This window comes from Hyaena hyaena, unplaced genomic scaffold, assembly GCF_003009895.1.
Source record: "Hyaena hyaena isolate Hyena2069 unplaced genomic scaffold, ASM300989v1 scaffold_158, whole genome shotgun sequence".
NCBI lineage: Eukaryota > Metazoa > Chordata > Mammalia > Carnivora > Hyaenidae > Hyaena > Hyaena hyaena.
The window spans coordinates 2,823,544-2,838,443 of NW_024080790.1; the positions used below are offsets into that span (position 1 = coordinate 2,823,544).

General features: G+C 36.8%; 1 protein-coding gene across 1 annotated transcript in view; it reads left to right on the forward strand.

The window, feature by feature from the left end:
- The window catches only part of PPP3R1 (protein phosphatase 3 regulatory subunit B, alpha), a 66,749-nt gene that overhangs the window by 25,928 nt on the left and 25,921 nt on the right, over window positions 1-14,900 (forward strand). The window contains exon 2 of the mRNA XM_039239572.1: window positions 6,524-6,563. Within this exon, the coding sequence (XP_039095503.1) occupies window positions 6,524-6,563 (40 nt within the window). The remainder of the gene's footprint in view (window positions 1-6,523; window positions 6,564-14,900) is intronic.

Here is a 14,900-nt window from a genome sequence, read left to right on the forward strand (position 1 = left end):
TGTGTGTGTGTGTGTGTGTGTGTGTGTTCTCCATTTTATTCTGTTCCATTGATCTTTTTATCTAGTCTTAACACTAACAGCATTCTGTTGACAATTCTAGCCTTATAATCTTTAAGTTAGATAATGTAGATCCTTTAACATTGTTCTTTTTCAAATTGGCTACTTAGGTCTAGATGGAAATGCATTTGATTTTTGTATACACCTTGTATTGTGTGGCTTTGCTTCATTCATTTATTAGTTCTGACAGTCTTAGAGTTTTAGTATTTGTGTACATACAGAGTCATGTCATCTGCAAGTAAAGGCAGTTTACTTTTTTCTTTTCCAATTTGTATGCCTTTTATTTCTTCTCTCGCATTATTGCATTGGTGCAGATACCTTTATCCTGTTCCTTATCTTAGGGAGAAGCCATTTAGTCTTTCAACATATTAAATATGTTAGCTGTAGGCTTTTTGTAGACAGGCTTAATAGATGGTGGAAAATTTTTTACGGATTGTGGTTCGTATGGGTGTTGAAATTTGTCACATGCTTTTATTATATGTGTTGATGATACTACGGTGTTTTTCTTTTTTAGTCTGTTAGGTGTGTTAAACCAAGCTTGCATTGTTGAGATTTTCCTCAAATGGTCATGAGTTTTATTCACTTTAAAATTTTTTTCTAGGGGTTCTTGAGTGGCTCATTCAGTTAAGCCTCTGACTTCTGCTCAGGTCATGATCTCACTATTTGTGAGTTTAAGCCCCCTATCAGGCTCTGTGCTGACAGCTCAGAGCCTGGAGCCTGCTTCAGATTCTGTGTCTCCCTCGGTCTTTGCCCCTCCCCTGCTCATGCTCTGTCTCTCTCTCAATAAACATTAAAAATTTCTGCGTTTACTCAGATATTAAGGATTTTTGTATCCATTATTGTGAAGAAGTATGGTAGTATAGCTTTCTTTTTTGTAATGTATTGTTACTGTCTGATTTTGGTATGAGGGTAATACTAGCCTCATTAAGTGAGTTTAAGAACTATTCCATCCCCTTCTGCTTTCTGAAAGACTTTGTGTAGGGTTGGCATGTTTTTGTACTTGGAATATATGATTGAATTGAGCAGTGAAGCGGTCCGGGTCTGTAGTTTTCTTTGTAGGAAACTTTTAAACTCAAATTCAGTGTATTTTAAGAGTTGTAGAGCTGTTCAGCTTTCTTTTTTTTTTTCCTTGAGTCAGTTTTGCCACATGTGGTCTTTCAAGAAACTTGTCCATTTATCTTAGTATAAAATTTGTTTTTATAACATTGTTTAGAAAATTTTTAAATTTTTTTTAATGTCTGTAGGATTTGTATTGATTTCCCAGGGGGTTTAGTTATTGACCTTTTCCAAAAAGAGTTTTGTCTTTATTGGTTTTTCTGTTTGTCCATTTCTATTTTGTTAATTTCTCGAGTTTTTTTTTCTTGTTTTTTTCTTGCTTTAGGTTTAACCTTACACTTTTTCTAGCCTTTTACTTTGGGGACAGATCATTATATTTTGGACTTTCTCTTGTAGCAGCATTTTCCTCAAAACATTGCTTAAGCTGTATCTTAAAAGTTCTGATAGGTTCTGTTTTCATTCTATTCAAAGCATTTCTGATTTATCTTTGTCATTTTCTCTGTGATTCCTGGGTTACTAGAAATTGTGCTTTGTTTCCAAATATTTGATTATTCCCACATACCTTTCTAGTTAACTTATACCGTATGATTTTAGATCTTTCAATTTATTGAGACTTTAAAAAAATTTTTTTTAACGTTTTTTATTTTTGAGACAGAGACAGCACGAGCTGGGGAGGGGGGAGAGAGAGAGAGAGAGAGAGAGAGAGAGAGAGAGAGAGAGAGAGAGAAACAGAATCTGAAACAGGCTCCAGGCTCTGAGCTGTCAGCACAGAGCCTAATGCGGGGTTCGAACCCACGAACCACAAGATCATGACCTGAGCAGAAGTCAGATGCTTAGAGCCACCCAGGCGCACCTAATGAGACTTTTTTTGAGGCTCAGAATAATGGTTTTGTGAATGTCCCATGTTCATTGGAAAAGAATATTCTGCTGGTTTAGGACATGTTGGTTGATCGTGTGTTCAAATGTTCTGTAACTTAACTGGTTTTTTGTTGTTCTGTTTATTTTCTGTCAGTTACTGTGAGAGAAACATTAAAATCTTCAAAATGATCGACTGTTTTCCTTTCTGTTTTTTAAGTGCTTGATTTCATTTATTTTGAAGCTGTGTGTGTGTGTGTGTGTGTGTATGTGTGTATGTGTGCGTATGTATAGACCTAATTACAGTATGGGGGTGGGGGGCTCCCACACACTCACAAAATTTCCAGACATCAGTTAGATGTCCTACAATTCAATTCTGACACTGTCTACTTAGACATAGCATCTGATTCTACAGATGAAAGGCTCAGTCCTGCAAGATTGCCTCCTCTCCCCCTTCAGATGCCAGTAAACAGATATAGGTTGTTCTCTGGGGTTCTGACCAACTTGGTATAGTTGGAAGGTTCAAATGACCCCACTTTGTGTTTGATTAATTTGCTAGAGTGACTCACAGAACTCAGGGAAACATTTTATTTACTAAATCACAGTTTATTATAAGGTTGTGACTTAGGAATGGCCAGATGGAAGGGACACGTGAGGCTAGATACATAGGAAAGAGTTTGGAGCTTCTGTACCCTGTCCAGGTGCTCCACTCTACCTGCATCATTTTGTATTCACCAACTTGGGAGTCCTCTGAACCCTGTCCTTTTGGATTTTTGTGGTGGCTTTGTTACATAACTGTGATTGATTAAATCATTGGCATTTGTTGATTAATTCATCCAGTAGCCCATCCTCCCCAAAGGTCAGAAGGTAGTGGGGCTAATATTCCAGTCCCCTAATCATGTAGTTGGTTCTCCTGGCAACCAGATGGTCCCTATCTTTAGGTGCTTTCTTAAAGTCACCTCCTTAATATAAGACACCTTTATAGTTCTAACTTAGGAAATTCTGATGGTTTTAGGATCTCTCTGCTAGAAACAGAAGACCAAATTAGGTTTTTTATTATAAATCACATTGTATTTACAGTTGTTAACATCTTCCTAATGAATCCACTCTTTTAACATTATGAAACAGCCCTCTTTATCCTTGGTAATATATTACTTGTTCTGAATTCTGCGTTTTCCATTATTACTAGCCACTCACTGTATCCTTTTTTTAAAACATTTTTTAATGTTTTATTGATTTCTGAGAGAGGGAGAGAGACAGTGTGAGCAGGGGAAGGTCAGAGAGAGAAGGAGACACAGAATCTGAACAGTCTCCAGGACCCGAGCTGGCCGCCAGCACAGAGCCCGATGCAGGGCTCAAACCCATGAACCGCGAGATCATGACCTGAGCCGAAGTCGGACCCTTAACCGACTGAGCCACCCAGGCACCCCAGTCAGTGTATCCTCCTTTCGATTAATACTTTTGTGGTATATCTTTGTCTTTTTAGTTGTAACCTAGCTGTAACCCGTTTTTAAAGTAAGCTTCTTACAGATAGCATACAGTTGCATTTTCTTTAATTGTAATTATTAGAATGTTTACACTTAACATAGTATCATTCTCAAAATGTTTGGATTTAAATCTGCCATACTGCTATTTTACTTTCTGTTTTTTTCCACACTTGATTTTTGTTTCTTTTATTTATCTTTTTATTAAAAAGTAGTTGCTGTGGAGTTTATAATATACATCATTTTTAAAACATTTATTTTGAGAGAGAGAGAGCAGAGGATGGGTGAGGGGCAGTGAGACAGGGAGAGCGAGAATCCCAAGCAGGCTCTGTGCTGTCAGCGTAGAGCCCTACACAGGCTCAAACTCATGAACCGTGAGATCCATGACCTGAGCCGAAATCAGGAGTCAGATGCTCAAGCCAACCAACTGAGCCACTCAGGTGCCCTTATAATATACATCTTTAACATTATGCTCTACTTTTGAATAACATTGTGGTGTTTCCCTCATAGTGCAAGATCTTGACAACATACATCATTCTCATATTTGTGCTGCTGTTGTCATACATTTTACTTCTATGTACATATTATATACCCCACAATACATTGTTGCTATGTTTATGTTAAGTAGTTAATTCTAAAAATACTTAAAAATGAGAAAAAAATCTTTTATATTTACATACAAATTTACCTTTTTGGTGATTTTCATTTCTTAGTCTAGAGCCAAATTTCCATATAGTACAATTTTCAAGGCATTTTCCTTGATGCTTGAAAGATATTTTTACTGGGCACAAGACTTGTTGAGGTTGAAGTAACCTTTGAGGATATATGGATTTTAGGTTGAGGTTGAAGGTTGAGGTTGAAGTAACGGATATATGGATTTTAAATTTAGGGTACAGATGAGGCATTCAGTGTTGGTGGAGAAGCACTGAAGGGCTCTAGCTAGGCTGGTCCTTGGATCTTGTGGATGCTGTCTAGCTTGGAATGATATGGATAGAGGATTGATGGTATCATTTATAAAGAAGTGATAACACCGTAAAAGGTCAGTGGGTTGGAGAAATAAGGACTGGGTTTCAGAGTCATCCCTGAAACTACCATATGACTCTTTTGCCCTCACTTTTATTTTTTTAAGTTTTATTTACTTACTTACTTATTACTTACTTAATCCCTGTACCAAATGTGGGGCTCGAACTCACAACCCCTAGATCAAGAGTAAGCCAGCCTCTGAGTAAGCCAGCCAGATGCCCCATGCCCTCACTTCTAAGACAATTATAACATTAATCATTATCATAAAACATACACACAACTCAGAAAGACAGTACAAAGTATCATTGTACTCTTTTGAGAACCTCTCAAGAAACATACTTTAAGGTAGAGTGAGATTTTCTTAAAGGCATATTTTAAAGTTTTAGGTATGAAATATGTATGTAAGGCAGTAAAAGATCGTAATCATTAGAATCTTAAGGGGCAGAATAAGCAAAACTCTGTGTCTCTCTTCATTACTAATGGTCAAGTTTTATTAATGTTTGCTACTCTTTAAAAAAAACTTTTAATGTTTATTTTTGAGAGAGAAAGACAGAGTATGAGCTGGGTATGGGCAGAGAGGGAGACACAGAATCCGAAGTAGGTTCCAGGCTCTGAGCTGTCCATGCAGAACCTGATGGCGGGGCTCGAACTCACAAACCATGAGATCATGACCTGAGCTAAAGTCAGAGGTTTAACTGACTCAGCCACTCAGGTGTCCCTGTTTATCATTTTCTGTCTTTAATATATATTTGATATTAAAATTTTTTTAATGTTTATTTTTGAGAGAGAGAGAGACAGAATATGAGTTGGGGAGGGACAGAGAGAGAGGGAGACACGGAATCTTAATCAGAATCCTCTCTCTGCCCCTCCCCAACTCACACTCTGTCTCTCAAAACAAATAAACATTAAAAAAAATAAAAAGTAAATAAACTAACCTTAAATTAACCAGTTGTGGAAAATTGCAGTTATCTACTATAATTTTCAAGGAAAAGACTAATGATTGGTAGCATGATAAGAACTGAAGATGATGATTTACTGATAACTTTTTAGACTTCAAATTTCAATAGTATAAGATACTTTTTTAGGATAGGGTTAAGGTTAGGTAAATGAAATATAGGATGTGTGGTACCCTGATTTTATGACTGAACTTTGAAAATTCAGTTTACATTAATTTAAATTATATAGACTTTAAAAGGATTTTCATTGTTTTTACCTCGTGTAAGCCTGTTATACTTGGAGTTTTTACTGTTTTAGATTTAGAATGACTGGTTTCATCACCCATCAAATGATTTGATCATCCACCAAGTACTTGACTTCCCTAGGGTCAGTTCATTAAGAGTTGTTAAATAAAAAGTTGTTACAGGCCTTGGGCCGGATCTGTAGTTTTTCTAGAGCTTTTTTTTCCTTAAATAAATTCACATGGAATCCTGGATAGAAAAGAGATGTTTGTTTTTATATATTTTATAAATTAAGATTTCAGAGAAATTATATCAGTTTGGAATTTATCCATGAAATAAGACTTCTCAAAAGAAAAATTTGAATTGGCTGCCTTACATTGAACCCACCTTCCTATATTTTATTTTAGTTGTACGGCATATAGAAGATCTAGGTGTAAATGCTAATAAGTGTTTGTTCTTCTTTTTCTTTTTAACAACTTTACAGTCTCAGGAAGCTATTTAAATAGACGTGGCAGGAGAAACTTTACTCTGAGCTCTGTCCCAAAATGAATTTACCCAGCAAGACAGAGCATTGACAGTCTCTGGTATTTTAAAATTAGGTATGCAATATGTATAGGGCATTAAAAATATTTAAAATAAATTTTAGTCAAGTGTCTGTATAAGTCTTAATGTCAAAGACCCTACTTGGGCCTGTTTGATTTGAGAACTCTTTGTATCATACTGTATAACTTTTTTCTTATCAAAAAACTATAATTTATAGATTTAGATAATTGGTTTCAGGCTTATTTCCCTGTGTTTTTTGACTCAAAATATTTTAAAGATATTTGTGCCAATTTTATGACTAATTATTATTTATTTATTTTTTTCCAGGGAAATGAGGCAAGTTATCCTTTGGAAATGTGCTCACACTGTAAGTCAGATATTCTTGTTATCAAGAATTTATTTTATTTACACATCTCTCTCTATATGTATATATCATACACCTCTGTATATCTACATAGTAAAGTTAGCCCTTAACTGTTTAAAATGAGTAATGAATTTGGCTTCTAGTCTTTTTAAGTTATCACAGTAGGGAACTTTTTTTTTAATAGAGTGCTCTTTATTATGTATACTGTGCTGTAGTTACAGATCAGCCCTAAATCTCAGTGGTGTAACCCAACAGAAGGTTTTCAGATTAACAAAGTTTCAAGTAAATAGTTACTTTGTTTATCCTTTGGTGATATAAAATAAAGTGTTTGTTGAAGGCAAAACTTCAGTAGACCAAGTTGCTATTGGAAAAAGAAGTTTCTCGGGAATGAGGAGTATAAGAAGTGTGGGTGGTCTGGTTCTTTCTGAGTGTACTAGAGAATGTGAAGAAAGAAAATGACATGTTTTGAAATTCTTGATTTAAGGATCAGTCCGAGCACTAGGGAGTTTAAATAAAAATCATAAAGTCTGTTGTGTGGAAGAGCAATGATTGGGAAATGGAGAGATCCTTTAGAATTGGAATAGGGACGCTTGGTAAATTTAGAGGTCCCAGGATCCCCAAACAGTTTTGAACCTTCCTTGCCCCTTCTGTCTGATGTAGCTGGTCCTTCCCTGTTTGGAGACATAATCTTGCAATGAATTGTCACTTCTTTTGTGCATCACTTTCCCAGTTGCTCTTTGTTTCATTAGTCTCCTTTCTTTTCCCAAAACCTGTGTTAATTTCATTCTCTTCGACACCTTTGCTTGCTTAATGAGCTCTGGGTAGAATGCTGTTCCATCAGCTCTTTATTTGACTTTGCTGTCCTTCAACTGTCAGCATAAATGTCATCTCTTTGGAGATGTTTTCTCTCTCTCTGCTTAGATTCTCTGTCATGAATAGTACCCCATTTATTTTCTTTATAGCAGTTATAGTAGGCTAAAATTATTTATTAATCATTTTATCATACATTTTGTAACTTTTACAGTTTGTTTTTAAATGCTAATTTATTTATTTTGAGATAGAGTGTGTGAGCCAGGGAGGGGCAGAGAGAGGGAGAGAGAATCCCAGGCAGGTGCCAAGCTGTCAGCACACAGCCTGATGCAGGACTCGATCCCATGAATTGTGAGATCACAACCTGAGCATACACTGTTCACAAATAATGTATACACTGTTAAAGCTGCCCCTTTCAGTTTTATCCTCTGAACTCAGTAATAAGTCTTCTTTCTTATGACTTCATCTCTACTTTGATGAAACTGTTGAGCCTTATCACTAAAAATCTGTAGTTGTCAGTGATTGTTCATCTATCTATGAATCTATCTGAGTTCTTCTGTTACCCAGTTTATAGGTTTTTTTCTCTGTTCCCTATTTGGTTCTCTAGCATAAAATGTGCTTTTATAATATTTTACACATGATTTGGATGAATTTCCCCAAAGTGAACTTGTCTACGTTAAAACCACCACTTTTCTCTCATCCACATATTGTAGTACATTTGTTGTGTCATTAAAAAACTACTTTAAAATTTTTTTTAATGTTTATTTGTTTATGAGAGAGAGCGAGCCAGAGACAGAGTGTGAGTTGGAGAAGAGCAGAGAGAGAGGGAGACACAGAATCTGAAGCAGGCTCCAGGCTCTGAGCTGTCCGCGCAGAGCCTGATAGGGGGCTTAAACTCACAAACAGTGAGATCATGACCTGAGCCGAAGTTGGACACTCAACCGACTGAGCCACCCTAAAAATGTTTATTTATTTTTGAGAGAGACACAGAGTGCAAGCAAGGGAGGGGCGTAAAGACGGAGAAACAGAATCAGAAGCCGGCTCCAGGCTCTGAACTGTCAGCGCAGAGCCCAGTGCATGGCTTGAACTCTGGAATCGTGAGGTCATGACCTGAGCCAAAGTGGGGACTCCCAGCTGACTGAGAGACACCAAGTTGCCCTTAAAAAACTTCTTTATATTATTGGAAGAGCTTAGTGTTATCTGTGAATAGCTATGATTATAGATAAGAATGTTAAAACTAATTTTTTAAAAAATTTATTTATTCTTGAGAGAGAGAGAGTGTGCAGGAGCTGGGGAGAGACAGAGAGGCAGAGGGAGAGAGAGAATCCCAAGTAGGCTCTGTAGTGTCAGTGGAGAGCCGGACATGGGGCTCAAACTCACAAACATGAGATCATGACCTGAGCCAAAATCAAGAGTTGGATGCTCATTGACTGAACCACCCCAGTACCCCTGTTAAAACTGATTCTTGGGGCGCTTCACTGTTTATACTTCTCTGTAAATTCAGATTAAATGATAACACGCCTTCTCAACTCTTCAAGATTCACCTCAGTTGTGTGCTCTTGATGGGGCCTTGTGTAATTGACCCAAACTTGAGTGGTCTCAGCTCTTCAGGTAGTTACTGTCTGTTTTGTTCTTTTAGTATTTACCTTAAAAAAGGTAAGAAGATTTGGGGCGTGTGGGTGGCTCAGTTGGCTGAATGTCCAACTCAGGTCAGGTAATGATTTCATGGTTTGTGGGTTTAAGCCCCACATCCAGCTTTGTGCTGACAGCTCAGAGCCTTGGAGCCTGCTTCAAGTTTTGTGTGTGTGTGTCCCTCTCTCTCTGCCCCTCCCCTACTCATGCTCCATGTCTCTCAAAAATGAATAAACATTAAAAAAATTTTAAAAAAAGGTAAGAAGATTAGAAATTATATTTTGTAAGGTACTATTTTCAACCTTGCGATATACGGAGAAAGTAAGCAACCACAAAGTACTTACAGTCTGGCTATTGGGTAAAATTATTACAGTACAAGTAAACCATTATGAAAAATAGAAACAAAAGTTCTAAGGAGGGAAAACTACTTTTGGTTAAAGAAGTTAAGAAGAGCTTTTTGTGGGTGGGGTGATGCTTGAAATTGGTTTTGAAAGCTATATAGATATTTGAATGCTGATTAATTCTTTACCTGTCTGGTCCTGTTTCTTTTTCAGTCTCCTTAAATTCCATCCTGGTCTTCAACATTCTATCCAGATCCCCTACATGATCCTTTCCAGTACTCTGCTTTTAATCAATGCCTTGTCTTCTGAGTCTTAAGAAACCTGAAACCATTTTAAGTATTGTCCTCCTTATGCCCCTCCACCTTCTACCTCTGCCTGCCAATTTTCCCAGTCCCATTCATGCTTAACTGACTCCTGTCAGTGTCAGAGTTTGGATTATACCCCCTTATTTGAGGTTAGCCTCTTTACTTGTCCTTTTAACCTCATCCAATCTCATCAATAGGACCTTATTTTGTTTCTGTCTTTTCCTATATGTCTTAAGCTTCTTTATCTCTTCAGTTTACACATATAATCAGCTATACTTTCATTCTGATCCTTCATGTACCTCCTAGTTTTTCTTCACTTTTTCTATTTGAGCTTCTCAAAAAAAGAACATATACTGTGCAGTTATCTCCATTTCCTTATTTCTTTTTTTTCAACTTTAATTTACTTAAAAAAATTTTTTTTTAATGTTTTATTTATTTCTGAGAGAGAGAGAGACAGCGTGAGCAGGAGAGGGTCAGAGAGAGAGGGAGATACAGAATCTGAAGCAGGCTCCAGGCTCTGAGCTAGATGTCAGCACAGAGCCCGATGCGAGGTTCGAACCCACGAACCGTAAGATCATGCCCTGAGCTGAAGTCGGATGCTTCACCAACAGAGCCACCCAGGCGCCCCAACTTTAATTTACTTTTAATGATGTATAGTATTATATTTTAGAGTAAAAGAAGGCAGTAATGAAACCTCTACTGACAAAATGCAGTTGCATAGTTTGGTTAAATGTAAGAATAGTGCCTCTTTACACTATAGAAAATTGCCCAGCCAATAAACAAAACAACATAGATCAAAGACTAAAATTTTACTCTTCCAGTCAAGTCAGGTCGTTTAATCTGTCACTACAGATTAAATCTGTACAAATCTGTAGTGACAGATTAAATGTGTTAATTTCATAAGGAGCATAATTCTGAATCTCAGAATACCCTAGAGATGAAGACATAGTAAATATTTCTAAATTTAACAGTGGTGAAAAAATTTAATAGATCATATCAAAAACTAACAAAAACACTTATATTACGAAAAAGAAGTCTCGCTACAGGTTAATGATAAATACTGTATACCTAAGTTCAAATTCTAGCTCTACCTTTTACTAGCTTTGTGACCTTGGACAAGTTTTTTTAACTTTTTAATAACTTTGGTTTCCTCATCTATAGCATGGAAATAGTACCTATTATATAGAATTGTTGAGATTTAGTTAATACATGTAAACTGCTTTAAACAATGCCTGCAACTTACTAAGTACTATAAAGTGTTTGCCAGTGTCATTAATTTAGAACAGCAGTATTCTGGATGTTATGCTGTTGTCAAGACCAAGACAAGAACTTTTAATTAGCAAGTTATGCTCACATAGTATCCATTTCCTTATTTCTGCTAATTTCTTGGCTGGCTGCAATCTTGCTTTTATTTTTTACTACTCTAATGAAACTGTTATTATTAAGGCAAACTTCATTTTATTGACACATTGCCCATTTGCCAAGCCTGATGGATTAAAAAAATGCTGTAAAATCATTTGTGACATTTGGGGAAATTGAAGCATGATGTTTTAATATCAAGGAGTTAATTTATAATTAATATTTTTTCAAGTAGTGTTGTGATGTTTTTAAAAAGAATTATTTTTTAGAGATAAAAGGAAATGATATGTCTGGGATTTGCTGTAAGATAATTGAAGTGGGTGTATAAATAAGATTTTTCACATGTTAATGGGTGAAAAGTTGGATGATAGGTATATGGAATTCATTAAACTAATCTCTCATCTTTGTATGTGTTTGAAACTTTCTGATATTAAAAGTTTTTTTATTTTAATATTTATCTTAGCGCAAGGAGGGGAAGGCAGAGAGAGGGGGGCAGAGGATCAGAAGCAGGCTCCATGGTGACAGCAGAGAGCCTGATGTGGGGCTTGAACTCATGAACCTTGAGATCATGACCTGAGCCGAGTCAGATACTCAACTGACTGAATGAACCACCCAGGTGCCCCAGAGAGGTTTTTTTTTTTTTTTTTTTTCCTTAAATGAATGGAAAAAAGGAGAGGGAAGGAACTAAAAGTAATATGAGAAGTAAAATTAATTTATAGTTAAGTATGGCATATGCATCACAGCAAGCTTTAATAATAAGCTGATTTTCACCAATAAAGAAATTGAGGCATTGACAGTAAAAGCGTAAGTGCAATACCTGGCATAGAACAGATGCTGAATAAATATGTTGACTGGATAAGCTAGTAAGAGCTCAGAGCTGAACTACATAGGTAACTACCTGGATAATTTTAAAGGCTGTACCTTTAAGAAAATCCAGTGGTTACCAGTCACCCCATTTATTTTCATAAATAATCACAACAAATGCTTATATGGCATTGAACATGTGTCAGGCACTATTCTAAGTACCTCCCATATATTAACCTTTTTAATTTTTTTTTTTTAATGTTTATTTTTGAGAGAGGGAGACAGACAGAGTGTGAGTGGGGGAGTAGCAGAGGAGAGACACAGAATCTGAAGCAGGCTCCAGGCTCTGAGCTGTCAGCACAGAGCCCGACATGGGGCTAGAACTCACGAACCGTGAGATCATGACCTGAGCTGAAGTCGGACGCTTAACCGACTGAGCCACCCAGGCGCCCCTTAACCTTTTTAATCTTTAACAATAGCCTCATGAAAGACGTTTACTTTCCATGTCATATAGATGAGAAAACAGAGGCAAAGAGACCTTCAATCACAGACTTAAGGTCACATAACAGTAGGAAAAGTAACAAAACCATGAGTTGATCTCAAGTAGTCATGCTCCAGAGTCTTTTTTTGTTTGTTTGTTTGTTTATATTAGAGAGACAGGGTGCAAGTACATGAGTGGGGGCGGGGAAGAGACAGACAAAGAGAGAGGAACAGAGGATCCCAAGTGGGCTGTGTGCTGACAGCAGAGACCTTGATGTGGGGCTTGAATTCCTGAACCTTAAAATTATGACCTGGGCCAAAGTCAGACGCTTAACGGAACAAGGCACACGCAGGCACACCATAGTTATATTTTAAATCACAATGCTATACACTCTTCCTTATAGTAAATATTACAAGATTAATGTTATGTTTTTGTTTACGTGAATGATGTTAGGCAAAACTGGATTGTCTCATATGTAGATAAGTATTCTTTTGAGTGTCTCTCAATTCAGTGTTTACTTCTTATTGAGTTGCATTATTCTAGGCCATTGTTACTTTGTTGTCTGTTGGCCAACCTGTGTAGACCAGGAAATGTATACTCTCTTGGGTGATGTGTTCATATTTGGGACCTTAGTTGTTACTTGGCATGGTATCTTGGAAAAGTGACTGAGTGCAAGATACTACTTTAGATAGTTTAAGCAGAGGACTAAAATGGGGGAATAGTTGGAGGTATGAGTGGAAAATCAGATTCAGCTAATTTTTACTGCTGAGAAACCAGTAGAATTCTGAATGTTTTTGATAAAATTGGTAAAAATAGGGCTTATTTTGTAGACTGAATGTAGTTGAATAAAATAAACAAATTTTCTTTCATTAGAAGGTGACCCAAGAGAAGCTTGGCAGATTCTGAAGGCATGTCTTTTGCATAAAGAACTGTCTGTAGAAACCTAGAAGACATCATTAGCCTATAGGACTCTGCTCTCATTTTGAGTAAACAGTCTCATAGTCAAGCAATTTTGTTTCTGATTTGACTATTTACAGGTTACCTGAAAGTGTAGAGATACTGACTTTGTGCTGTTAATTTTTGCTCTCAATCAGATGGTCTCAGGGAAATTTACCTGTACATATTCTTTAGGTCTAGTTTTTCTTTGTTATGAAAACAAAACTTTATCAGAGAAAAAGTTCATCTAAAGTTAATTTCCTTTTTCTGCATTCCTTTTTTCCTTATTTGGACTAACATAATTTCATTCAGTTTTTAAATAATAATGTGTTCTAAAGAGTGGTTTCTGGTTGGCTATCAAACCTTTATTCATCATCTCAGAATTCTTTGGAGGAAACCTTTTTAATATTTATATATAGTAAATTCAGTTTGAATGTGCAGAGGTGAAAATAGTAAAACATTTTATTCCTAAAATGCCATTATTATTTTAAAAAAATTTTAATGTTTATTTTTTAGAGAGAGAGAGAGTCTGTGTGAGTGGGGGATGGGCAGAGAGAGAAGGAGACAAAGAATCTGAAACAGGTTTTACACTCCAAGCTGTCAGCACAGAGCCCAATGTGGGGCCGGACTCAGGAAATGTGAGATCATGACATGCTGAAGTCTGACACTTAACCAACTGATCTGCTCAGGGGCCCCAAAGCTATTTATTACTAAATAATAGTTTTTTGTGATTAACTTTGAAATTGACTATTGTATTTGTTACTTTGATTAAAATATTCATAAATTCATGTCTCATAGTTCATGTTTCTTAATCTACCAGCTGTGATTTACCATTTACTTAATTATTTAATGATCCTGAACTCTATTTTATCTAGTCCACTGAGAACTAGTTGTATTCTGCTTTCTTTCAGTAAAGGCTTAGAGGTGAGCAATCAAGACAGGGATAAAAAATTTTCTAGGGGTGCCTGGGTGGCTCAGTTAAGCGGTAAGTGTCGGACTCTTGTTTTCAACTCAGGTCATGATCCAGGGTTGTGAGATCCAGCCCCTTTCTGGCTCTGTGCTGAGTGTGGAGTCTGCTTGGGATCTCTCTCCCTCTCTCATTGCCCTTCTCCTGCTCATGTGCATTTTTTTCTCTCAAAATAAATAGACATTAAAAAAAAAGATTTAGAAGTCTTCTAAAGTATAGTGTCTGACTTGAACATCTAGGTTTTGAGTTGTTACCTTGATTTGCTTTTATATATGTCCCTCTTCTACAGATCCCTGGATTGTTTTATGGTCCTTAATATTTTGGGTTTGCAGTAGTAGTCTTGGGGCGTCTGGGTAGCTCACTCTGTTAAGTGTCTGACCGGCTCAGGTTGTGATCTCATGGTTTGTGAGTTTGAGCCCCACGTTGGACTCTGTGCTGGCAACTCGGAGCCTGGAGCCTGCTTCAGATTCTGTGTCTCCCTCTGTCTCTGCCCCTCCTCTGTGCACACTCTCTGTCTCTGTCTCTCTCTGTCTCTGTCTCTCTCTCTCTCAAACACTAAAAATTAGATTTTAGAAGTAGTCTTAAAAAGTGAGGGTGCAAAAAGTAAAAAAGTGAGGGTGCTAGACTATCCAGTGTTGGTATCGCAGCACTTAAAAATTTGTAGTCTTAACAGTGAAGTCTCACTGTTGTAGTTTGTGAGCCTAC